The 25,554-nt window shown below is 53.1% G+C and overlaps 3 protein-coding genes across 4 annotated transcripts in view; 1 reads left to right on the top strand and 2 right to left on the bottom strand.

The window, feature by feature from the left end:
* PSKH1 (protein serine kinase H1) overlaps positions 1–11,372 on the top strand; it is a 30,894-nt gene extending 19,522 nt beyond the window's left edge. Inside the window, exon 4 of the mRNA XM_036390377.1 lies at positions 5,305–11,372. Within this exon, the coding sequence (XP_036246270.1) occupies positions 5,305–5,622 (318 nt within the window). The 3' untranslated portion in view covers positions 5,623–11,372. The remainder of the gene's footprint in view (positions 1–5,304) is intronic.
* A 1,873-nt stretch (positions 11,373–13,245) lies between these two features.
* On the bottom strand, positions 13,246–15,274 carry CTRL (chymotrypsin like). The gene is made up of 7 exons (XM_036390393.1): positions 15,223–15,274; positions 14,972–15,075; positions 14,753–14,832; positions 14,453–14,534; positions 14,177–14,357; positions 13,646–13,779; positions 13,246–13,407 (listed from the first exon to the last, which is right to left on the bottom strand). Exons 1-7 carry the CDS (start codon positions 15,272–15,274, stop codon positions 13,246–13,248), a joined length of 795 nt encoding a protein of 264 aa, XP_036246286.1.
* An 891-nt stretch (positions 15,275–16,165) lies between these two features.
* EXOC3L1 (exocyst complex component 3 like 1) lies at positions 16,166–25,373 on the bottom strand. 2 transcript variants are annotated; one of them, XM_036390556.2, is made up of 14 exons: positions 25,282–25,373; positions 24,687–24,915; positions 23,599–23,759; positions 22,411–22,630; positions 21,459–22,119; positions 21,169–21,286; positions 20,909–21,034; positions 20,691–20,791; positions 20,155–20,265; positions 19,910–20,039; positions 18,826–18,948; positions 18,365–18,520; positions 17,907–18,031; positions 16,166–17,478 (listed from the first exon to the last, which is right to left on the bottom strand). In XM_036390556.2, the coding sequence occupies exons 2-14, from the start codon at positions 24,727–24,729 to the stop codon at positions 17,292–17,294; spliced, it is 2,262 nt and encodes a 753-aa protein (XP_036246449.1). In that variant the 5' UTR covers positions 24,730–24,915; positions 25,282–25,373; the 3' UTR covers positions 16,166–17,291. The 2 variants fall into 2 exon arrangements, with proteins under 2 accessions (XP_036246449.1, XP_054372154.1); XM_054516179.1 differs by lacking the exon at positions 22,411–22,630.
* Positions 25,374–25,554: the final 181 nt, after the last annotated feature.

Genomic DNA, 25,554 nt, shown 5'->3' with positions numbered 1-25,554 from the left:
CATCACATTTGAAATTGCTTTCTAGAGAAACAGAAATTCGAGTATTGGTGACTTCTCTTCATTTTTGTGCCATTGCTGTGGCATTTTTGTGCCACAAAAAAGCAGGATTTGTCATTGCAGCACTGAGATTTAAAGGCAAGGCTATCTGATGGAGTTTAGCTGATCCAACATTTCATGGCCACTGGATTGGGAGCATTTTCCTTCAAGCCAGTGTCTGTCTCTCCTCAGGCAAGCAGATGGGCAGCATCTCCTCTGGATTGCTTCAGTCCTGTCATGTGAGCACGCTTCATGTCCCCCCAAGCACACCAGTGTCAGCCTCCCTCAGCCCCCACACAACCCTCTGCTGCTGCTGCTGCCTTGCAGTATTAATTTGGAGGGTTAATGGGATTTTGCTATGTTAAAACTACTGTTTTGTCAACTGATGCAAGTCTTTTGGAGAATGGATGCATTTCTCCAGGGACTGAGGTTGCAAATTGCATGGGTAGAATGTAGCCCTGTGTATTACTAAAGAAAAAGCTTCAGTGAAATAGGAAAGATGTGTGTGGTGCAGCAAATCAAACCTCCAGCTGTGTAAACAGATCAATGAACTGATTTGTGTTTGCTGACCAGAAGAAAAATCTAGTTGCAGGTACTCCATATTCACCATTTGTGGTGAAACTAGAGTAATTGGAGTAATGAGAAATCCAATGTGCTTCTTCTGTTTGGAGTTTATTCTTCTTTAGGATTCATTAAACTGGACAGGCCTCTCAAGGTTTAGGCTGGTTATGTATCACAGTTTCTAGGTCTTCAGACTTCACAGATTTCTTCAAATTCCAAGTCATCACACTTGCCGTCTTCTAATAAGACTTGAAAATATTTAAGTAATATTATTCCTGCTGTTTAGAACCTCATTTCACTCACCAGAATCTCATTTGACTGAAGTTTGAATGCATTTGGACAACAAAATAGTTCCTGGGTTGCCTCAAATTCCAGGTTTCTGCAATTACTTACACTTGGAAGAGAAAATAATGCTGTCCTGCATGTCCTGAAGATGTATTTCCAAGTGCTGTTGTGCCACTTCTCAAATACTTTTCATTTGAGCATCTCTTGCATTTCTTTGGACTTAGGTAAAAAAAGGAGAGGCTGGAGGTGCTTGCATGATTGTATTTCTGTGAGGGACCATATTCAGAAAGGTAAAAGGTTTTAGGGTAAGAGGGGAAGAAATACCCAGGAAAAGCCATGAAATTGGAGTTGTGTGGATGTGTTTTCTCCACCTGAGGGGAACAAAAGCTCTTTCAGGGTGGGTATCTTAAGTCACTTCAGTTGACAGTAACAGAAATGAAGATGGTAGTGAAGAGTTTTTAAAAAGTTACTGCACAGAGAGCAAATTGTCACCTGCATTTACCTTCACTTTGAGGTAAAGTTGGTAAATTTAATCAATATATCATTAGCTTGGATGTCCCATTAGGATGTGGAAGTGGAGAATGAGCCCTCTGTGAAGGAAACAGAATGGGGTGAGCTGTGGCTCCTGGGAGGAGGAGAAGGAAAGAAGGAATTGGGGGTTGATGGAGCAGCCAGGTAACGATGAGTTTGTGATTGCAGCTGAATGAATAGGGACTCATAAAAAAACTACAGAAAATGGATCTTTAAAAGCTTTTCAAGGCAAGCTTGGAAGAGTGGAGGCAAGGCCTCTTGTTGCCTGGGTTCCATTTGGATCTGTCCATCAGGGAGGAGGGAGCCCAGAGGTTCTGTGCAGCTGGAGACCCCCAGTGTGAGGGGAAGGTGATGTGTCCCAGCTGACATATGGCACCACCTGGGATCAGCTGGGATTATGCAATGAAGAGTAAATCCTGCAAGTTGATTCCCCTTGCTGGTATTTAACAAATGAAGTACCTTATCCAAAGTCTGTTGGGAATCTATAGGCTTGCAATGGGATTTATATTCCCCCATGGCAGGGCAGATTCAGCTTTTTGGTTCTGTTGGTGTGAATACCATGAAGGCTGAGCCTCTCAATGGTCCATCAATCTTCAAAACAGACCAGTGTGTTCAGTTAAAATTGAACCTTTATTGTGGTCTGCCTGATTAATTTGAAAAGGATTTTTGCTATTTTTTTACCTTCTTTATAAACACTTTCACGAGTCTGTCATCAGAATTTGTTCCTGTTTTCTTCTAACAATCACCTGGTTTTTTCTTACCATTCACTGCCAAGGTACATTTATTTCATCAGCTAAGAAAAAACCATTTAAGGCAGATTGTGACAAACTAATTTTACTTATATATTATATTATAATTATATTCTTTACAAAGCAGCAGGGGAAGAGGAAATGGCATCAAGTTGTACTGGGGGAGGTTTGGATGGGGTATTAGGAAGAAGTTCTTCACTGAAGATGTGGTCAGGCCCTGGAACAGGCTGTCCAGGGCAGTGGTGGAGTTACCATCCCTGGAAGGGTTCAAAAGGTGGATGTGACACTTGGGGAAATGGTTTAGTGGTGACCACAGCAGTGCTGGGTTAATGGTTAGACTTGATGATCTTCAAGGTGTTTTCCAACCTTAATGATTCTATGACAGAAAAGCTTGATGTTTAGATTTTTTTTTTTTTGTTAATGGATTTAATTCTTGAAATGTGAAGTGGTATCTGATCTGCTTCCTCCCTGAGTATTTCCGTTTCTATTCTGAATATGTTCAGGACATTTATATGTTTTTATTCATGTAGCAGTATTTTCTTTATATCAGGTAGTTAATATAATTTTCAGTCTCTTCTCTTGCATAGGTACTGGCCATGTATCCCATTTCAGCTGAGTAAGCCAGAGTGTTTTAGTCCTTGTAAAATAAGACTGTGGTACCCTGATCTCCCTCACAGCCAGTTCCTCAGCTAAAGCTCAAGTTCACCTTTCCTGGCCATGCAGTGACAGGCTGTGTGCTGGGAGCAGTGCTGTAACTCTTACACCATCCTCCTGTTCATTAAAAATTCCTCCCAGGGATCTGTTCCCATGCTGGTGCCTTGAGTCTTCTGAAAAGAAAATTGCTTTCTGTAGCAATGAATTACAAACCTCCAAAAAATCAGGACATACCTTTTTTAGACTTTCTGTGCAAGAAAAGGGCATTATTTCTGGTTGTACAGTCAGTGAACCCTGAATTTTAAAATAGCTGGGTGCTTTTCTTCCTCACCCAATGAAGAGAAGAATGAGAGACAGAGAATAGCAGTTTTGCCTTTTTAACTAGACAGGGGCGGGTCCACTCAGTTACATGTATGTCACCATTATTATATGGAAATGTTCATTGCAGAAATCTGCTCAGGCTTTTTCTTAATGCAGCTTGGGATGTGATCTCCACAGACTTGAAAAGTTCAGTATTGGTGGTTTCAGGACAGGTGAGACCCCCAAAATACCCAGTGACTGCAGAAACTTGCTCTTGCCTGGCTCCATTCACCACCTGGGGTTTTCTGCTGGCCATGCTGCCTCCTCCTCTCCCTTACAGTGGATTTTGTCACATTTTTCTTCCCAGCTTTGTCCACATCCACAGCCCAGCCTTCACCTCATGCTGAAGGAAATGTTCTCACTTCCCACCTTAGTGCAAATACAGTATTTTGTCAGAAATGAAACAATTCAACATTTATGGCTGGAGGTGTTTGACTCATAAGTTGTTATGGCCATTCTTGGGTGTGCTGGGAGGATATTTATTATAGGATTAATTAATTATTTTGGGCTTATTTCTTTAAAACTAGCATATTGTAAAACAAATTCCTTCCTCTTCCTGTGGTACACATTATTGCAAATTTCTTATATCTAACATTTCTATATATTTAGAACATTTTATGGGGCTGTTTCCAGCTGGGCTGAGCTGCTGTACCAGAGTTAACCATAGCAACATCTGAATTTCCATGTGAGAGTGAGACCAAATTCCATAGCAGAAAATTCTGCCTAGTTTTGGTTCCAGGATCAGTGCAGAGGTTGGTGCTTCCTCCCTGGATATGTGCCTTGAGATGAAGAGTCAGAAGAGCCCTGGGTGTCAGAATCCATCCTCTGTGAGTGATAGGGCTCCTGTGCCTGCAGTAATGGCTTTGTGGGATAGAAAGCACTTGGACAGGGGAGGGTCTTCAATGAGATACAGTTACTCAGCTTCTGGTAGTAATTGTAGGATTTTGGAAGGTGATGTGAGAGGATGAGGTAGAAAGGACTAGCAGCTGGAGCAGGACATAGGTCTGGGAGCCTGTGTGTGTCATGGTGCAGCAACTGGAGCAAGCACAGGCGTGTGGGGGTGTGTGACTGAGTGTGACTGCTGGTAAGCATGGAGCTGGACATGGGGAAAGGGCCTGGAAGCTGGGGGTGTCCATGTGTGTGTGTCTCTAAGGACAAGGACAAAACTCCAGATGGACCAGGGAAAGCCCAGCCACTGCTGGAGAGATTGTTGGGTCTGGGGGTTGACTGATGTAGGGATCCATAAAATCAGAGGGTTTTGGGAAAGCTGCAAAAGGCAGTCCTCAGAGACAGCAGAACTGTGATTAGAGCTATGCAGTAGCCATGAGATAGGTCAGCAGAAAAATTATGTAAAAAGTAGAAAAGTAAGGACAAATAGAACAATGGTCTGTGTATTAATGCTTGTCTAGAATAAGTCCCTAAGCTGCAGATAAGTATATCTAGCAAGATATTTGGAAGTTTTAAGCTTAATAATGAAGCTCTGTGCATTGTGTTTTAAGGCTTACAAGCAGATATTGTATTTGAAATAAGCAAGCATTGTTTTAACCAAAGGTACATGTGCTTATAGCAGTTAGACAGAACTACTGTCAATGTGCTTTTGCTTTGTGTGATTGGTCAAAGAACTTTTAAGGTAAGTTGTAACATTAAGTTCTTTGTCTGCTGCTTGGGATGTGAGCTGGTGGCATCTTCCCATTGTCATCACCATGTAATGAGGCTGATGCTGGAAAAGAAAACAGCTCAAGGCTCGTTCCCAGCAGTCCCGTCCCGTTTGTGATTTGTACACAGCCCCGGGCTGCAATAGACTGAGACCCTTGAGTGTGTGCACATGGCTGTGTCAGTGCCTGCAGGCTGGAGGGTCAGCTACTGAGTGCCTGAGCCCAGCTGCTGGAGGGATCTACTCTGCACCTGTGGACCTGCAGATATTTCCCACTAATTCAGCCTCTTCCCCTCACGTGCAGTAGGTTGTGTCTCATTCTCCTTGGGCAGATACTGCCAGTTACAGCTTGGAAGATTTGAGGATAAAAGAGAGAGGGGAAGCAGCAGAATGCCCCAAAGCACCTTGCAGACATGGGAGGAATTAATTAATCAGCAAGGATGTTTCATTCCAACCACCTCTTTTGTGTTTCAGCCCTGGCCCAGCGTGTCCAACCTGGCCAAGGATTTCATCGACCGCCTGCTGACGGTGGACCCCAGCGACAGGATGACGGCCCTTCAGGCCCTGAAGCACCCGTGGGTGGTCAGCATGGCAGCCTCCTCCTCCATGAAGAACCTGCACCGTTCCATCTCACAGAACCTTCTCAAGAGGGCCTCCTCCCGCTGCCAGAGCACCAAGTCAGCTCAGTCCACCCGCTCCAGCCGCTCCACCAAATCCAACAAATCGCGGCGCGTGCGGGAGCGGGAGCTGCGCGAGCTCAACCTGCGCTACCAGCAGCAGTACACGGGCTGAGCTTGAGGCTCTGGAAAAGAAAATTCAAAAGGAGGACCCCTGCCACAGGTCTGCTCTGCCCTGCAGGTGTGCACACACTCAGTGAGGAACAGCCAGGTTCCTCCCTCCCTGCCTGCAGGAGGTGTCCCCCTCACCCCGTGCAGAGGAAAGGGAACCTCGTGGTGGCCATGCCAGCCTGTGAGGGTCTCGTGCCAGAAACAGGGGAGTCCTTGTGGGCTCAGAGCCTCAAGGAATTAAGGAGCCACTGGGGAGAAGAGCTCTTTCTGTAGCCCAGGAGCTTGGTTGTTCATAGTTATTTATTAATTCCAGAGCGTTCAGTTTCTCTCACTTGTGTACGGAAAAAAAGAAGCAATCACTTGGTGTGTCTGTGCGTGCACGTCCGTGTGTGCACATACACGTGTGGGGGTGTATATGTATTTAAAAATTATGGATACACAGATTTTGGGCTGGTTTAGTCAGACTCCGTGGTGCCTTTGCAGCGAAGCTGGAATGAGTCATGTGCAGTTACAAGTGGGATAGCTCTGACTCACTGGTGTGCTGCCCACCAGCTCCTCGCCAAAGAGATGCCAGACAGCAGTTTTCCACCAGGGCTGGGGAGCTGTGAGGTTTCCCCCAAGGGCTGCCATCCTCCTGATGACGTCAAGGGCTCACTTGATGACATCAAGGGTTTACCCCTGGAATTGTCCTTTCCCTGTTTGCAGCAAGACCAGTGCCTGTCATGCAGGGCTTGTTCTCGTGGCTCTGTTGTGTCTCTGACATGTTACACACCTTGCACCCTTCAGACAAAGATTGAGAAGGTTGAGGTTTTTTTGTGCTAAGGGGAAAAAAGAGGAGGGAGGTTTTAGGGATGTGCTTCCCACCCCAGAGGTGGGATGGGCTATAACCACTGTAAGCAGTGTTACTGACCATGTCACTGCACCAGAACTTTGGTGGTTCCAGGCTGCTCCCTGCCTGCAGATTTGACAGGGCTCCCCTGCTTTGTGTGCCTGTGCAGCCCCAGCACTGCCATCCCTGCTTTGGGACAGTGGTGGTGGGAGCTGTTGGGGTGGCCACAAATGGCTCCAAAGCATCAGGGTAGGGACTTGAGAAGTGGAAGCCCAGTCTGGGAGTGTCAGCACTGACAGTACCCTGGAGACATTGTACAAATGCCCTAGAGCTGTGAGGGGTGACTTAAGTTCACCAGGAAAATGCTGCCTTTGAGGAGTCCTTGTGCTGTGTGGGTGATGAGGTGGCCTCTTACAAAGGACTCTCAGGGGAGGTGGGGGCTGCAGAGCTGAGCTTTCTGCAAGCCTGCTGAGATTATCTTCCCAAATAGTTAGGGCAGCAAAGTGGGGCTGATGGCACAGGCCACAGGATGGATTTGGCTTCTCATGGTTGCAGAGACAAGATCAGCAGTGAAGGAAAATACTGGGATTTGAAACTTTTCTTACAAAGCCACACGATTTGCTTTGTGCTGTGCACTTGGGAAGGGCTTGCTTGGCTCTGGGCTGGAGCTGTGGGCAGTCCAAGCTCAAGGGTCTGGTGAGCTTGGTCTTTTCCTAGGATTGATGCCTGTGCCACTGTGTTTCAGTGTCAGCAGAGCTAAAGTGGTCAGTCACATCTCCAGGGAGCTCTCACAGTCACTCCTAGTCAGCAAACAGCAAAGCAGCTTTAATGGGGGAAGATTGGAGTTTTCTGTGCTAAGGTAAAACAAAAATAAAGGGGGATTTCTGGGAGTGTGCTTCCCACCCCAAAGGTGGGATGGACTATAAATGAGTGTAACCAGCCTGGTGTGCCCAAGCATGTGGTGGGGAATAGAGCAGAAACTTGAGGACAGCCACTGTGTGTAGCAGGAGTGAATGTGAAATCCTTTACATGGTTTTTTCATGTTATTTTGGAAACCTCACATCCTTTGCAGGCTGCCCTTGCTCTGAGCAACCCATCCTACCATGTCACATGCAGTCTTTCTTCCATCAGCATTAACACATACTTGTAGAATTCCCCATATTTGTTTTTTTCAACCCTGTGGACTGCAAACAAAAATATTTTCAGCATCTTTTACCTCCTCACATTGTTTTTCGCTAGTTTGTTACCATGAACTATAAACTAGATGTGATTTCTGACAAAGCAGGCAGCTTGCCACATTTTGTTTCATAAACAGTTCAGTGTCCCTCATGGTACTGCAAACAGCTCTCCAGAAGCAGGAGCCCCTCTTAGGCCAGTATCAGCTGGACCATGGGGCCCTGCAGGTCAGATGGTGGCAGGAGGCTCCCTCAGAGCACTTCTGGTTCTGAGCCATTACTTGAAGAGGCTTTGGTGTGTTTGGAGCATCAGTCCAGGCACTGTGATTGCTTTTACCTCCTGGCTGCTTCCATGGCCCTCCCCAGATTATCCTGCATTTTTATCCATAAAACAGGGATTTTGCCTGTTTGAGGGGGTCAAACTGATGAACTGAGCCAAGACCTCTAGAACTGAGACCCTTCCCCTTAACCACTAGACTGTCAAAAGGCACAGGCATCATGCAGAGATCTGCCCATGCCGTTCCTTTATCCTTCTCTTATGGGATGAGGAATGCATAAAGCTCTGGGCTAACCAGGCTTGTTTCTCCACCTTCACAAAGCAGAACAAGAACCTTCTCATCTTTGACAATTTTTGCTTCACTGATCTTTTCCATAACTGTTTTTTCACCAGGGGAAGTTCGGAGTGATCGTTTGTGGTTACTTTGGGCTGGAATATGTTTTGAGAAGCAGGAGGTTCCTGACAGTGCCAGGATTTGGTGGTGGTGCTCTGTGACTAGGGGTGAATTGGCAGAAGGGAGGATCCATCACACAGCTGGGAATGCTGGATAGCTGCATTTGCCTCTCTGTGGTATCGAGGTGCAGTCCTAGGGCACTCCACTGCTTGGGAACTGTGGGAAGAGAACCAAGGCCATCCCCTAAAGAGCTTTGGCTTTTCTGCAAATAGAACTCTAATTCTTCTCACAAATGCAAGGTTTTCTTGTTTGCATGGAAAAATCAGTGTAAACTTGGGAAAATCTTTACAGGCTTTCCTTCCATAGTTCAATTTTAACACTCTTGGCTCACTTCCTCTTCTGTCTCTAAATCCAATATTCCTAGGAACTTTGCAGCTAGACAATAATGTGTGGCCAGAGGGGAGATGAGCAGAGCTCTGTCCAAGTGACCCTGGAGTCCTCAGTGATCTTTCCCTCAGTCTGGAAAACTGTGATGATCCAAATGCCACGTTGGAAGGTCCAGCTTAAGAACAATTCCTCAGGTGCTTTTATTCTTGCAAATGGGACACGTTTTCAGTTGGGTCTGGTGTGGAGGGGGACAGGCAAAGTGCTGTAATTCTGAGCCATAGTCCAGGTGCCTTCAATCTGTCCTGTAAGAAGCTCTTCACTGTGAATTACCTTGATCATCTGTCTTTATTCCACAGGAGCAGCTCAGTGCTCAGTTGGTCTTAAGTCTCAGGAGTTTACACTTTTCAGGAGTGCCTTTTTTGGGGATTTTAGAAACTAAAATCTCTCTGAAATGGTTTTTTCTGCTCTTTCATTTAATTTTTTAATGTCTTTCTTTGACTCTCAATGGTGGCTCTTAATTTGGCTCGCAGGTGTTTTTTGGGAACTTCCCTCCTGAATGTGCAGGGAGGACAGAAGTAACACCTGCCTGTTCCAGACCACCACAAATCTGAGTGTTTCTGTTTTTCCTGCTCTGGCTCACGCAGGGGAGGTGGAGTTGGAATGACACCTAGTGGCAAATTGTGGTGTGTCCTTGTCCAAGCACAGCCCTCTCCTCGCTGCTCTTTGAGGAGTAAAGAGAATTAGGGTGGTTTGTCTTTTGGAACTTAGCAGTACTGTGTAAAACAATCCCATCCTTTTGTCCTGGGAGTTTGGCTGCTCTCTTGAGGGAGAGAATGACAGCTTCAAAGAATGTGGCCTTTTGGTTCCTTGATTTTTATTATTTTTTGTCAAGGGTTACTGGAAAAGAATGTGAAAAAGTCTTCCAGAAATTGCATTAGGGGGTCTAAAGATTTGCATCCAGGATTTTGAGTGTGTAGTGTATTATCCTAAAACAGCAATTATCAGTCCATTTCTATTTACTTCTCACTCAGGCTTCTAAAAATCCTAACACATCAACCCAGTGGGGTAGAAACCACCCTTCCTTCAACCCTGAAGAAGTCTGTGCTGTTTAACACTGCAGTTGTGATAGCATCCAGATGCTCCTGCCCTGTGTTGTTCTTGGAAGGACACAGCTGTACGTGGAGGAGAGCTTGAGAGCCTTGTGAGGAGCTTGGGCTCAGACTTGCTGGCTTTGGTAGTGCTATGGACACCAGCTGCAGTGTAGGGCCTGCTTGACGTGTTTGTTCTGGATGTGATAAACCCTCACACTCTTCTTTGGAATCTGGGTATTTTCCTCTTTTAGGTGAGATAGTTTCTGTTCTGGTAATTTACTATTTCTGAGGCCCTGCCCTATTTCTCAGTCCTGTTTTCTCCCCAGGTGTTTGGCTGCAGTACTAAGAGAGTCAGCTTTTATCTGGTGCACAAACTGGAATAGCAATGATGGGTCACTTGGCTGCTGGGCAGCAGCTCTGGGTTTGGCTCTGCAGGAGCTGTGGCAAGTCCAGGGGCAGGGTAGAAGCTTCCATATGGTGCCTTTGAGGACCTGCAGTGCAGGCTCAGCTCAGTCTTGTACCACATAGGGCAACTACTGTGTGGCTGTTACAGGCTTCTTATTAGGCTGTGTGGGGCTATCTTGGTTTAAGTAATGATACTGAAGATTTGGGGGGTTTGAAGTGGGATAAAATAAATATCAATTGTTTGACTTAATTTAGTTTTCTAAATGATGCAAAGCAACACAGACATTGGCTTCTTTGGCACCAGTGTGAGCCCTAGAATTTGCAGGGAGGTTGGGTTGTCCAGGCCTCTCACCCACTCAGCTTTCTCCTGGAAAGTGTCACGAAGTGCCTGTACCACTCTGCATGAACCCAGTCCCAAATTGCCTTCACAACTCTTGGGAGGGTTTTGGTGCTTTTTTTGACCACTCAGTCTCCTCTCTCACCCTGGATTAAGAGTGCAGCACTCCATGGCAGGTGCCTGCATGTCATCTGTGCCTTACTGTGCAGGAAACTTCCCAAAGAAACAAATGTGAACACCAGGGACGTGCTGTGGTGAGCGGCATCACAGAGCTCAGTGCCTTCCACCCTCGCTGTGCCAGGGGCAGCAGGTGCTCTGCCTGTGACAATTGTCCTTCTCCCACTGTCCCCCCCTGCCTGGTGATGCTGCAGATGTGTGATGGGTGAGCTCTGGCTGCTGTTGCAGAGGTCACTGCACTGTTTGTTTGCTGAATGTGGAATTGATTCCTGGAGCAGTGAGGTGTGTTACGAAGCAGCAGCTCCTGGTGTTACGGAGCAGCAGCTCCTGCACAGACACCCCAATGCCCTGAGCTTTCCTGTTGCCTTTCCCTACGGAAGGACCTCCCAGGAAGCCCTTGGGATCCGACATCTTCCGGCACTTGCTGTTATTTTTGGTTGCCCAGTTTCCGCTGCTGGGTTGGAACGGTTTGGAAGCGACTCCGGTCTCGTCCAGTCGGTCTGTGTCACATCCAGTGTCCTGTTCAGTGCCTTGCCTTTCGAGTCCTGGCTTTACTCTAAGGACTGTCCTGTCACATGAGGTGGGACCCATTGTAATTAGTCTGTAATGTTCAAGTTAGAGTGTACAGAATTATTTATTTGTTGTACTCGTTCTGCTAAAACATGTCCACGTATTCTGTGTACCCACGGCTCTGCTGTCCTTACTTATGCCTGGTGGATCACCTGCAGGCTGGCTGCTGGAAGGCAATTCCAGGCCTGATTTCCAGGCTGGGAATAATGGTCAGTAAGTCCATGGAGACCCAGGAGGTGCCCACCCCTCTGTTACATTCATAGATCACAGCAACAGGTACCAAGTGCCCATCAGATTTTGCTGGTTTCTGTAATGCAGCTGCCAGGCCAGGAGCTGCCCAAGGGAGACCTTGTGCAGGGCTGGGATGTCCATGGGGTGCCCTGGATGAGGCAGGCACTCAGCCTGTTGCTGGAACGTGCAGGTGGGAGGCTGAACAAGCACTTTGGGATATTCTGTTTATTTTTCATTGGCTGCAAGGTGGTAGACTGGGCCAGAGGAATGCTCTGGTTTGTCCACAGCCACTCATCACCTCTCCAGTTTTACTCTGAGCAGCTTTTATGGACAATATTACAGGAAAACCTGTAATATGGAGTGAACAATGCACACCCCTCTTGAGACACCTCCTCTCCAGGATTTTCTGGGGACAGGGGACCCCATCCCAGTGGTGGCAGAGCTGACAGAGAGCTCAGCACTCAGACCAGATGACGCATAGTGGTGCAGTTGGTCATTCCTGTTTGAAGTTCCCTATAGCCCCAGTTCTCTCTGCTTGCATGGTCCATCCCCACATCTCTCTTCACTTGCCTTTAAGGTCAGTTAGATGCTCTCTGCAGGGCAAACCACTAAAAAAACTCTAACTCTTACTGACCACGAAAATTTGTTAGCCCTAGGCTTTACTTGAGCAGATTTGTATTTATTTTAACTCAATCATATGGGCCAGACTGTTGTATTTGCTCTCCATGGATGTTCCATACCCCTCCCATCAGTGTGTCCCTGTGTAATGTCACACTCTGCCTAATTGAGTGAGTGATTACCTTTTGGGGGCTGTGAGTCACACAGCAAAGGTGTGTATCACCTTTGTATCACCTTCACATCCCTGGTAAGGAAAACTAAACCCCACAGCTCATGTTGGGACAGTCTGATCCTGCTTCTCTCCACGGTGCCTTATCACCAGCTCTATTTGGAGCTGCTGGGAGCCAGATTGTAATTCATTGAGCATGTGTCTTGCTACTCCTGTTTCACACAAGACTTTTTTTTTCCCACCAGCCACTGTCTCAAGAACCCATTTGGGTGAAAGCCTGTCACCTGGCCTTGAAATTTGTTTTCAGCTTCAAATTTTCCTTTGCAATGGCCTTTAGTTTCCGGGTGTTACCTGGCAGTTCTGCAGGGGTGAAGCAGCGTGCTGTTCTCCAGCCATCCCCTTCACCTTCCCCAGGAGCTGGAGCTGCCCATGGCACTTTTCCCTTTCAGCTGTGTTCTCAGCTGCTACACGAGTCATGGCTCCAAACTGCAGGCAGGGATCCTTTAGGATGCTGTGCCCCCACCAACACCCACCTCCCACTGCAAGCTGGGCAATCCTTTCTGGTGCTGAGCAGCAGCTCCACACTCCCTTCCTGGTGGCATCTCCCACACTCCCTTCCTGGTGGCATCTCCCCCCTGGGTGAGTGAGAGGCCATTCTCCCACCCTTCAGCGCTGCCTGGGTTGGTGCCAGGGTGTGCTTGAAGATCCCCTGAGCAGCCCTTGAGCCCCAGCCAGCCCTGCTCCCCCTCTTCCTGAGCATCCTGTCCTAGTTTGGAGGTTCCCCTTGGATCCCAGCTGGGCGCCGAGCTCCAGCTCTGGGAAGGAGAGAAGCATGCGGTGCCCCAGGCTCCTCCACCCCACTCTGCATCATGAGAAGAAAGAAGCCAGAGACAATGCTTGGCACAAGCAAAAGCTGGTACTTTATTGCTTTATTAATCCTAGTGAAGGGATCAGGCTGGCAGCAGCTTTACCCCTGAGCAACAACGGCATCGATCCAGTTACGGAACTGGCTGACACGAGTGTACATGGCTGGTGTGTTGATGTTGCAGTTGGAGGTTCCCCAGGAGACAATGCCAATCAAGGTCCAGCCATTCCCAGTCTGGTACACCAGAGGTCCACCAGAGTCACCCTGTGGAGAAGATTCCTGCTTAGTGCTCCTGGCACATGCTCCACTGTCCCTGCCACCCCAGCCACCTGAACCCCTACGTACAGCCAGGTGTTGGGGCTTAAATATCTGGCTCTGTAAGTGCAAGACCCCATGTACCCTGCTCCTCCACCCTCCCTGTGATGTGGTGGGAGCTCAGCAAGACCCCTCATATCCTCCTCCTCCTCCACCCACCCTGTGCAGCAGGAGCTTGGCTCCTTACCTGGCAGGAGGTGGCACCAGCCCCACCGGCACAGATCATGGCGCTGGTGATGCGACTGCCCCAGTACTGCATGCACTGGCTCTGGGAGATCAGGGGCACGGTCACCTGCTGCAGGACTGTTGCCAAGGCTTGGGCTAGAGGAAAGAAGCACCATTAGATCACCTCAGTGTCTGTGGGTCTCCTGGAGTGCACACAGGTGCCCTGGGCAAGCTTTCACTGGTGCATGGGTGTTACCATACAAAGCACCTTCCTCCTCTGTACCAGCAAACCATTTCATCCCCAGGATCACCTCGTGCAGGCGGCCCAGAGAAAGGGCAGGCTTGTGCCTGTGCACAGCCATCCCTGGGTTACACACACACCTGCACCTGTGTGCACACTGGTACACGCTCAGACAGGGCTACTCCACTGCCCATCTCTCCCCCTTCTCACATGTACAGGAGATGTCACCCCCACAGGCACCCCTGGACCCTCAGAGCCCCGAGGAAGAAGAGCAGCTACACACAGGCCTCCCTGAGGCTGCAGCTTACGTACAGTTGGGGTTGGTGCGTCCCCAGCCGGTGGTGACAGCCCGGGCGTTGGAGGGCAGAACCAGGTTGGCAGGGGCCAGGCAGATGGTGGACACACGGGACCCCAGCTGGGCGGGTGTGGACAGCCTCAGCAGGGTGATGTCATTGTTCATGGTGTTGGGGTTCCAGCCGGGGTTGGTGATGGCCTGCAGAGAGAGAAACAGCACAGCCCTTCATGCTGCCCCGTGGGAGCAGCCACGGCGTGGAGCTGCAGCCCCGTCCCAGGACCCGCCTGGCTCACCCTGGACACGGTCTTCACTTGGACGGGCTCGCTGTTGGAAGCAAGGCTGTATTCCCCCAGGACAACAACGTGGGCACGTGGGCTGTGAGAGGTAAGAGGGAGTCAGGGGCAGTGTCCAGCCAGCACCCAGGGTGGGAGCGGCACTGGGACAGCCACCATGGGGACAACTGGGGAGGAAGCCCTGGGCTGCTCAGGCCTTTGGGGCTGACCCGAGTGCCACTCAGAGAGATGCCCAGGATGCTCTGAGCCCCTGGCCCTGCCAGCAGCACTGGTGTGGGCTGGCTGGGCATCGCTCCTTACTTGAAGTTGCAGTGGGCAGCTGTGACGACCCAGTACTGGTTGATCAAGGAGCCGCCGCAGAAGTGGGATCCTGTGGTGGTCTGGGGAGGGAAGAGAGGAGAGGAGCTGGGGCTGGGTGGGCTGAACACCCCCAAGCTGAGGACAGGCAGAGGTTCCCTGGCAGCCAGCTGGCCATGCCAGTGCTTAGGGCAGTGCCCAGGGAGGGGGACAGTGCTGTACCTGCAGGGACACCTGCCAGGGCCATGAGCCGGGCACAGCGTTCTGCCCATTGACAATCCTCTCGCTGTAGGCCACCGAGGGACTGATGGCAGGCACCCCGCAGCCTGCAGGAGAGGCACAGGGGACAAGGGTGACCCAAAAGCTCAGGACTCATATCTGGGGGTTGCCTGTGCTGCTGTGGGTGGCTGTGTCACCCTCTTGGCATCCTGCTACACCCTGAGGACCTTCCCACACCCATGGGCAGCACTTACCTGAGACGGTGCTGGCAAGGGCCAGGCAGGCAACCACCCACAGGAATGCCATCCTGAAAGGAGATAGTCTGAACCCCTGGGCACCACGAGCTTTATAGCAGCCAGGGAGCCACGTGGCTCATAGGTGACCAGGTTAAGGTCCCCCTGTGTCCTTGTGATACGTGTGGGCAGCAGTGACGGGCCAAGCCTGGCACACACTCAAAGAGGGACGTGGGAAGGTACTGTCAAAAGACACCTGGGGGGCTTGGGCTTTTGCTGTCGTGGGTTGTGTTAGTTCTGACTGCAGGCTGTGGAGCTGGAGCAGGAAGCACCACAGGGCTGTGCTGGAGGGCACAAGAGGCTGGTTGTGGGCACACAGCTGGGGTAGCAGTAAGGTTGGACATGCTGGCATGGGCACCAGTTCCTGTGGTGGGACGTCATCCTGTGCTCAGACTTTTTTCAGATCTATTGGGACTAGAGCTGTTTTTCCACGTGGCCATGAAGTCCTGGCCTGGGCCCACCTGGATGTTCCCAGGGCTCAGGGTTGAACACTTTGAACCACGTCTGTGGTGCAGGTGAGCAAGTCCCATAGCCAGTAGGGGCAGGTGGGGAGAGCAGACACCTTCCCAGGCAGGTGGGAGTGTGGCCAGCTAGGCAAGCACACCATGAGCCCCAGGGAGGACAGTGGGCACCTCCCCAAGCTGAGGTCGAGCCCTTCACTGAGCATCCCCCCAGCACTGCAGCCACCTGACCCAGGGCTGGGGAACATCAGCCCCCTCTGTCCTGGACAGTGGGATATGTGGTGTCTGCATCATCCCCCGTGTCCTGGGTGATCTCCTGGGCTGGCACAGGGTGTAGGGAGCCAGGTCTGGGGTGATGCTGAACATGGGGATGGATCCCTCCCTCTCTGTGCCACCCACATACCCCAACCCTCCCGGGAGCGGAGCCTGGACACAGGAACAAGTGCAGAGCTTAGGCCTTTATTTCCAGCAGTGGTACCATGCAAGGACAGTGGGATGTGGCCCATCCCAGGGTGGGAAGCGTGGCAGAGCATGGAGGTCCCCCAGGGCGCTGCAGGGGCTGGGCACAAGGGTGTAGGCAGAGACACAGACAGCTCCTGATCTTCATATGACACCTGGAGGAGATGCCAAGGCCTGGGCAGCAGCACAGGAGGGAGGAAGAGCCAGTGCTCAGGGTGGTGCTGCCCATCACGGAGGAACCTTGGAGCAGGACAACACACCAGGCACAACCATGCTCTCCATGCAGTTTGGGAGCCTCCAACTCCAGTCTTCCTCCTGGCAAATGAGCCAGAGCCAGGGGTCTGGCAGGTCAGCAGGAACTCAGAGCTGTCCCTTTGTGCCAGCAGGGATAGGGCTGATGGCACTGTCCAGGATGGGGAGACCACCTTGTGCTCTTCTCCTCAGCATCTCTGAGCCATGATGAGCTGGCTCAGCTGCTCCCCACTGGCCATGCAGGACCCAGCCAGGTGGAGCAGCAGCACCCAACCACAGGGCTGAGCCCAGGGTACCTCCCATGGCTGAAACTCTCCTGCCAGCCTGGTCCCAGCAAGGCTCCAGTCTACCTCAGACTTGGAATGGTGACAGCCTTCATGGCTAGTGTGGGAATCCTTAAAATCAGAGGGTTTTGGGAAAGCTGGGAAAGCAGGCCTTAGAAATAGCATAGAAACTTAGAGCTGGCTGGGACACACTGGTTCAGGGGGCTGTCTGGAGACTTGGGAAAACCCAAACATCTCTGCAGCCCCATTGAGATGCGAATTTGTCCCAGCTGCAGATTCCTGTCCATTCTGCAACTCTTCTTTCTCCTGCAGGCAATGGGCCTGAGCAGCCCTCAGTCACTGTCCCAGCAGGCCACCAAAACAGCTACAGGTTGGATTTCCCCCAGTCCAGGTATCTCAGGACTGGTGCTTGTAGGGGACAGTCTTCTCATGGAGCAAGACCAGAGGAGAATGGCCTTTATCCAGACTGTCCCCAACACAGGACGAGGTGCCGTGTGTAGGGGATGCCACGTGTCACCTGTTCTCACCCTGCACAGCCCCTAGCTGGCCAGCAGGGCACCAGTGCCAGGCAGGGTCAGGCACACTTGCCCTTGCGAAGGCAGAAGGGCAGCTCGGGCACAGGGACCAGGATGGTGCTGAAGATGGGCCGGTAGCCCTCGGGCAGAGCCTGGGGGTGCTGAGCCATCATCTCCAGCACCACGTGCCGCACTTCCTTGGAGACGTCCCCGCGGATGTCCAGCAAGGTGGAGATGTGCTCATCGCTGGGCAGAGAGCCAGGGGTGAGCCCGAGCACTGCTCGTGTCCTGCAAACCTCCCCCCATCCAGAGAAACCAAAGCCAGGGGAAAACTGGTACTTCGTACCAGGCCAGGTAGCATTTTCTTGAAAACAATCCCCCCCAACCTTTTGAATTTGGTTTTGACGTTTCCAATTTGGTGTTTTGTTACTTTCATGGTTTGTTTGGCCAGATGTGCAAATGCCACAGCAGAACTGCTGTTTTCTGTACACCTTTGCCCTTGGGACTTTTCAAGAACACCTCCAATCTGGAGCATGGGAAAAGGAAACCTCAGGGAGAAAGGGGTAAAGGCTCAGGTTTCTGCCTGCTCTGCTCTGTCACCTCAGAGGGTGCAGGCCAAGACTGGCTCTCCTGGGCAGGCTCACACCCATCCCCTCCTGCAGGGAGTACCTTACCTGACATCGGGGTACTTGGTGATGAAGCCCAGCACCTCCAGGCTGAGTAATGCTGGGTCTTTGAGGCAGATCAGCTCCCGCAGGGCAAAAACAGCCTCCAGGCTCTGCTGGCCCCGGTCCAGGCCCTGGGAGGGAAAGCAGCCAGGTGTGAAACCCAGAGGATGTCACTGCAGTGGCTGGGGAGACAGCTGCATCCTCAGTGCCCATGTGGGGACCTGAGCCCCTGCAGCTGGTGTCTTCCCACTGAACATGCCCCACCCATCAGGGGCTGCTGGGCAGGGTGATGGTCCCCAGAGTCCCTAATCCAGCCAGTTCCTCCCATATTGGCCTCACAACCACCCAAGTGTGACAGCCCCATTTGCTCGTGGGCTGTGGGCTGGAGGGCAGCAGGAGGGTGAGGTGATGCTCCCTTTCCGTGGTGCAGCCCCGGCTCCCCATCACAGCCAGGCTTCTCTCACCAGGCCACAGAAGAGCTCCCGGAGCTGCGAGGCGTCCTGCAGCAGGCGGTGGCACAGCTGGCCCCGCTCCTCCCGGCTCTTGCACACCATCTTCCTCTGCAGCAGGGCCCGCAGGTACTGGTTCGCCACCAGGAGCTCACTCTCGGCCAGCAGGAGCTGGGCAGGGGACAGCTGTTAGTGCTGGCATTGCCTGAGTGTCCAGACCCAGCTCCCCAGGGTCTGGGGAGGCAAAAAGGGCTGATACAACACCAAGCCGTGGGAACAATCTCGGGGGAGCCCCCTGACAGAAGGGACAGAGAAAACAGGATTTGGGGGAAGCCCTGAACATCTCCATGTGGCGGTGCTCTCTGCACTGCTCCAGAGGACACAGACTCCTGCGTCCCCAGCATCCTGCACCCCAGCACGGTGCCCACTGCCCAGCCTCCCTGTCCCACAGACAAGCAGCAGCTCCAAGGAGGTACCGTGAACACAGGTTTCCTGACGCGGGAGAAGTCCTTTGCATACTTGTCAATCACTTCACACATGCTGCCGACCAGCTGGGACCCGGAGAGCCACTTGCGGGAAGGCAGCTGCAGGCAGAGGGGCTGCAGGGAGCAAGGAGCAGTGTCTGTGCCCTGCACCATCGCAGAGCTGCCAGCTCAGGGCAGCACAACACCCACAGCTGCTGCCTGGCACCACGGCCACTTTGCATTGCAAAGCCCCCGAGCCCCTGCTGCCAGCCAAAACTCTGTAAAATCAGCAGAGTGGTTAAGGTTAGGAAATTATGGAAACACTGGGGCTGTCCCTCCCTGACACCCTGAGAGCCTCCTTTTGGGGCTTTATCTGGGTCATGATGCACACCTGAGGTTTGGGCAGCGCTCTGCTCCTCACACACCTGCTTTTGGCCTGTCCTGCCTATTTTTAATTTCCACTCCTCCCCACTTCCCTTGTGTAGACATAACATGTTTTCTGATTTCCTACTCCTGCCCTGCTGTCCTTGCCTGTCTTCCTGCTTGCAGGCACACACTCCTTCTGTCTCAGCTAGGGCCACTGCTGCCTGCAAGCTCTTCACCCTTTGGCTCTTCCTTTGTTTTCATGGCATTCAAGCCCTAAATAGTAATGTTGTTAATTATTCCAGGTTTTTGGTCCAGACTCCAGGAAAGCTAAATTTGACTACACTAGCAGGAAACGACTCAGGCAGTTGCACATGGATTTATATCCTCCACACAGACTTTGCTGCTCTCCAGCTGGTTTTCTGCCATGGAACAGCCAGAAGGAGCATGAGGCAGCTCGGGGGGGCTTTGGCTCTTGGGCTCTGTCCGTTAGTGATTTGGGGGCCATGAGCCATCTGCCCAGCGATATGGGGTGGTGCTGTTGGTGACAGACATCGGGTGCTTTATCAAGGTCTGGGGGACAGGCTGGCAGAGATGTCTGCAGGGTGATAGCAGGGTATAGAGTAAATGGCAGGGACCCTGAGCAGGAATGAACTCGAGTTGCAGTAGGGCTGTTAGTGCTGGGTTCAGCTTTGTTGCAGCCCTGTCAGCCTCAGGTGCTGGACCAACATACCTGCAGGTCCAGGAGCAGTTCCTCCAGCAGCAGCTGGGTAGCTTTCTTCTGCATCCTGTCTAGAGCAGCCTGCAGGGATCCAGGGACTTCTCTGCAGGCAGTGTCAGGGTGCAGGGAGGAGACAGAATTGCTAGGGAAGGGAAGAGAGGGCACAGGTCGCCTGAGAAGCATAGCAGGAACACTGGCCTCAGGGAAGATGGGGGTGGGTGTTGCTACACGAGCTACCAGGTGCTGGTGCAGGTTACCTGAGAGCCAGGTTGTTGTTGAGCACGGCCAGCAGGTGGGAGATGTAGTACTTGGGAACGGCCCGGTCCTGCTGGTGCTCCTTCCCGCACTGCACCAGCGCTTCCCGCAGGCTGCAACACAGCGAGGCAGAGGCAGCCGTGACGGGCAGGCAGAGCCCCAGGCGGCCACCACGGGGAGCTGGCCCTGGGATGCTCCTGGGGACACCTGACCTCCCACAACCCTCCCAGCTCACTCGGCTCCTTTCAGATCCTGCCACCAGGCTGGAGAGTGACAGGTTGTTGGGCAGGATGGGGCAGTGGGACCCATTCTGGATCCCCTTGGGAGGGCTCAGCTGACAAACATTTGGGGCAGCAGGCCCTGAGCTGATGTCCCCAAAGGCTGAGACAGCAGCCCCATGGGTACAGAGGCTGCTGAGTTTTCTGTGACCTGGATGAGCACTGGGTGCCCCACAGCAGATCTCCACCCCCACCTGTGATGCTTAGCCATGGCCCCAGGGTGTGTGAGGGTGGACAGGGGTGTAAGTGGCTCCACTGACCGGCCCAGGAATGCCTCAAGCTCCTCCAAGGCCATGTTGTAGATCTTCTGCTGCAGAGAGTCGGTGATCAAGGAAGCCACCTGGATGTTCTCATTCAGCATCTGCAGCACAAGAGGAAAGTGTTGGTGATTCAGGGAGAGCCTGCAGGCCATGGAATCCTTTCTGGGAGGTCTCAGCATGGCCATGCCCCATCTGTACCCATGTTCTTGGGGTCCCACCTGCATGACAATGGCAGGCAAGGCTGACTGGAAGAAGCCCTCATGGTCTGTCTCAGGTTCCTCTTCCCTGAACCATTCCTTGAACTCCACCTCCAGGGTTCTCTGCATCCACTCGAACACGCTAGCCTGCAGGATGGACACCCCCCACAGGCAGCCCAAGAAGCCAAGTACAGACTCCCTTGAGACCCAGCACAGCGAGTCCTGGGCCTCATCCCAAGCAGATGCTTGGCTCAGTGGGAGTCCCCATCCTGCTCACTCACCTTGACTTTCATCACATATCTCCTCTCTGTCTGATCCACGAGCTCAGAGGACATCAAGGGATCCAGAGCAGAAACATCTACTTCTGGGAGGAGGTCAGGGTGAGCCATCATCTCTGGGCTGGAGGGCAGAGGTGGGGCAGGGTTGGGAAGGCCTGTTTTCCAGGAGTTCCTACCTGTCCCTCTGCCCTTCTGGTGATCATCCCCTGGCAGCCAGAGACACTCTCCCAACCCATCCATGAGCTGGTGAACAACCCAGCTCTCCACAACATCCCTCACTCGGTTGTGCTGACCTGTGGTACACACGGAGCGCCCACTCAAGGAGAAGGAAGAGTCCCTGTTTGTCCAGGTCCTCCCGCAGGATCTCCTGGAGGTGGCTGCTGAGGGCCTGGTGGAAGGTGGCAGTGCAGACGCTGAGGATGTTGTAGTGAGCTGGGACACACTGGACCATCAGGTCCTTCACCACAAGCAGCTCAGACACGATGTCCTTCTGCAGCGCTGCCAGGTGCTTGGCCAGCCCTGGCCCCTCAGCATCCAAGCGGGGAGCATGGAAACGGCCTCCTGTGATGGTGTCCTGGAGGACCTGGTAGAACTTCTGCCTCCAGCCCTTTGGGCGGCCAGGGGGCAGGAAGGTGGCCTCCAAGAGCAGAGCATCATCTATTTTCTCCTCCCTCTCGATGATCCTCACAGCAGTGACAAAGAGAACGGGGTCCTCGCGCACTAGCCGCAGGCTGCTGCCCACAATTTCCCACAGCTGCTTGGCCAGGCTCTCGTTGAGGTCCTGCAGGCCACTGAAGTAGGACAGCACAGTTGCCTGGGCACCGGAGAGCCCACGGAGGTGCAGCTGGGAGAGGATGTCATCCCGGAGTTGCTCCACCATCATGAGCTCCACGTGGGCCTCCAAGAGACGCTGCCCATGGAGCAGCTGCAGGATATGGGAAAAAACCTCGTGGACTGTGGGAGAGGGAGGAGAGATGCCAGCACTGAGTGTGGAGATGAAGGGGTTTGCACCAGGGACATAGATGCAGATTATCAAGGAGATGGTGAGGGGAAAGGTCTGGGGCTCTGGGAACACCACTGGATCAGGCCCTGAGGAAGCAGGGATATCTCCATTCACCCAACTGGCAAAGCCTGAGTGACCTGCTCAGGCTTTACCACCAGCCCTGCACGGAACCCATGGTTGGACTGAGGTTTCCCCCAGTGCTTTCCAGCCCAAATGGACCCAGGACTGGACCACTGCCTTACCCGAGAAGATCTGGGGCAGCACCTGGACCACTGAGGCCAGCTGCACATGCTCCTCCATCAGCTTCCTCATCTGCTGGAGGCCCTGGAAGTGGTCTGCACTGTCGAGCAGGGCCCACCGTGCAGCACCCAGGTCCTGGCACACGCCCTGCACCTCCTGGGCCGCCGACCGCAGCTGCTCCAGCCCTGCACTTACCCCCTCCAGGTAGGACTGGACAGTTGACTGGGGAGCAGAAAAGGATGGAGGGCACTGGAGCAGCTCCAGAAGGCAGGAGGACTCCACACCATTTGCCCCTACCCCGCACAATCTGTGTTGCAGGCACTCTCCCAGCCCCTCAAGGTCCAGGATAAACAGTAATCAGATGTCTCTCTCAGTTTTAAAAGATTACTTTGTTTCTGCAAAGGAACAGTGGGTCACAGGGCCCCTATGTGCTCCCAAGGCATGAAGGACCTCAGTGGTCATATAAACCCTCCTCCCAAATGGAGTGCCATCGTTTCCAGCCCGGCAGTGGCACTGGCACATCTCTGTGCCCTATCCACTCATTTAATTCCCTGCTCCTGGTGCCAAGAATTCTCAGAAGCAAGTTGCTTTCACTGAGGCCTCCCAGACAATTCATCCAGAGTCAGGATAGGAGAAACCATCTCTAAAATTATCAGGAGAAAGTTGTGGTGCTCAGACTGATTCAGTCCTGAGGTTAATAATTCCTTGGGTCATGCAAAAGGGGATGTGGGTGAGGAGGCAGGAGTGCAGGGGGACTGGGACAGCCCTTACAAATATGTAGAGATGGAGTTTTCCCTGTGGAGACCCACAGGCAGGGACAGGGTGGAGCTCTGTGCCTCCTCCCAGCTGTGGGACAGGCAGCCTTTGGGGCTGGGACAGGGCAGTGATGGGGTGCGCTGAGTCCTGCACACGGAATGTGCTGAACCCCCTTGCTGTTTTATTTTGAAGGATTGTCAGAGACACAGAAGACTCCTTTTAACACTTCAGGCACTGCCTGGGGTAAGACAGAGGGTGAAGGGGGCTTCTCCCCCTGGCAATTGCACTTCACCCACCAAACGCCAGCCAAAGGAAAAGATTTAGCCAAAAGAGGACAGACAGAGGGTTCATGGCACAACAGGGGACCCTGGCTGGGATCCCTGCCTGAGGAGGGGGTGTGGCTGCAAGTGTCCGTGGGATGGGCAAACACACACCTTCAAACGGGACTGGATGGAGTTGTTCCTCTGTGTCTCCCGTCTCCGGTAATGCCCGAGCCCCTCCAGTTTCTCGGGGCGGTAAAACACCCCTGAAGCCCATTTCAGAGCAGCTCCTCTCGCCAGCTTCTCAGCCTTCTCTGCTTCCGGCCACTCCTCGTCTGGGGATGAAGCCAGGGGTCAGTGAGCACAACCAAGAGGGGCAGGAAGGGCCCCTGAGGCCCGAGGCAGGAAGCTCACTGCCAGTGGACTTCCAAGCACACACGGATGTGGGAAGCCGGGCAGCGTGGCACCAAGAGGGTCCTTCTGCAAGGGGCCCCCAAGATGCCACCACCACAGCACGGGGTTGTCACATCGGCTGTGGCAGCAAGAAGCAAAGCTGCCCTGGGGTGCTGTGAGCACCCCAGACCGAGTGCTCATCCCAGCTGCTCCCCCAAACACAATGCTGGGTTGTCTGAGGGGGTCTGATGCCACTTGGGAAGCTGTCAGCAGGGTTGAGACTCCAGCAGTGAGTCAGCAGGAGGGATGGGGAGATTGCAGCTCTCGCAGGAAGGACAGCCAGGTTAAGGTGAGGTTTGGAGTCTCCTGGTCTCCCCAAAGCACCCACGCAGCTGTGTCCCCTTGACACTGGGTGTGGAGCCATGCCAACGAGCTCCTGGCCACAGTGGAGGGCTGAGAAGCAGCACAGTTATCACACACCATTCCCAGTCCCCAGTGCCTGGTTTCATCATTCCCCCACCCCATCCCATTCCCAGCCACTCCCTGCAGCCCCGCGGGGCTGTCGCCCAGTGCCAAGCCAGGCTCCTGCCCTGCTGGGGAGCCGCTTGGGGACCAGGGGATTAGGGAGGAGGACAGCAGCTTTGAGGATGAGCGGTGAGCAGCACTGCCCCGGCGCAGGTATCACCATCAGGAGGCACAGCCAGGCTGCCACCCCGCAAGGACACAAGGCACCAGCCCCGGCACAGGGAAAAGGAGGGTGGAGTGGGTGGTGAGGCAAAGGGCAGGGGAATCCCCCAAATGTGCTGCAAGCAGCAGCATCCCTTCCCTGCCCAGCTCGCCGGCTCCCCGGGGAGCATCATCCCCGTTACCTCTGGGGCTGGCGGCGCGCTCGTCCCCCGCAGACATGCCCATGGTGTCCAGGCTGCGCGGAGCTGCGGGGCCAGGGCAGGGCTGCGGAGGAAGCCGGCTGCCGTTTCCTCAGCCGGAGCAGCCGCGCTCCTCAGGGCCTCATTGTGTTCCCGCAGCCGCGCTCAGGACGTCAGGAACGGGGGGCGGAGGGGAGGGGGGACACGGGAAGGCACCGCGACAGCCGGCGGTCTGGGGAATAGGAGTCACGGAATCAAAGGATCATTCAGGTCGGAAAAGCCCTCTAAAATCATCGAGTACCAACCGGTAACTGCCAAGCCCACCACTAAACCGTGTTCCTAAGTGACACATCCACACGCCTTTTTAACGTGTCAGGGATGGTGACTTCAACCATCGCCCTAGGCAACATTTTCCAGTGCCTGACCATCCTCTTAATGAAGAAATTTCCCCTAATAGTCAATCGAACCCTCTCCTGACTCAACCTGAGGCCATTTCCTCTCGTCCTGGAGATCACACCCGGTCTCCCCTCACGGGTCCCCCCTGTTCTCCGGACACTCAGCTCTGTCCATGCCCGCAGCGCTGCCCCCTCGGACCCACCCAGGCTCGGGGAGGACTGCGGGGTCCAGACCCCGGCGCACCCACAGTGCGAGCCCACTCGAGGGCGGATCCACCATGAAGGGATGCGCTGTGCCAGCCTGACCCGGAGGCGAGGACGTGGGGATGCACCTCCATGGCTGCGGATGGACCTGGAGATGTGTCCCTGCCACAAGCTGCCTTCCCCGGGCACAGGCTGGAGGATTCCCCCGGCACTGGGTGTGCTGGAGCAGCAAACCGCCCCTGTCAGCGGGGCGGTGAGAGCTGGTACATGGC

The sequence above is a fragment of the Molothrus ater genome, chromosome 12 (genome assembly GCF_012460135.2).
Source record: "Molothrus ater isolate BHLD 08-10-18 breed brown headed cowbird chromosome 12, BPBGC_Mater_1.1, whole genome shotgun sequence".
In the NCBI taxonomy this organism is placed as follows: Eukaryota; Metazoa; Chordata; class Aves; order Passeriformes; family Icteridae; genus Molothrus; species Molothrus ater.
This window is presented reverse-complemented; position numbering and strand designations above follow the sequence as displayed.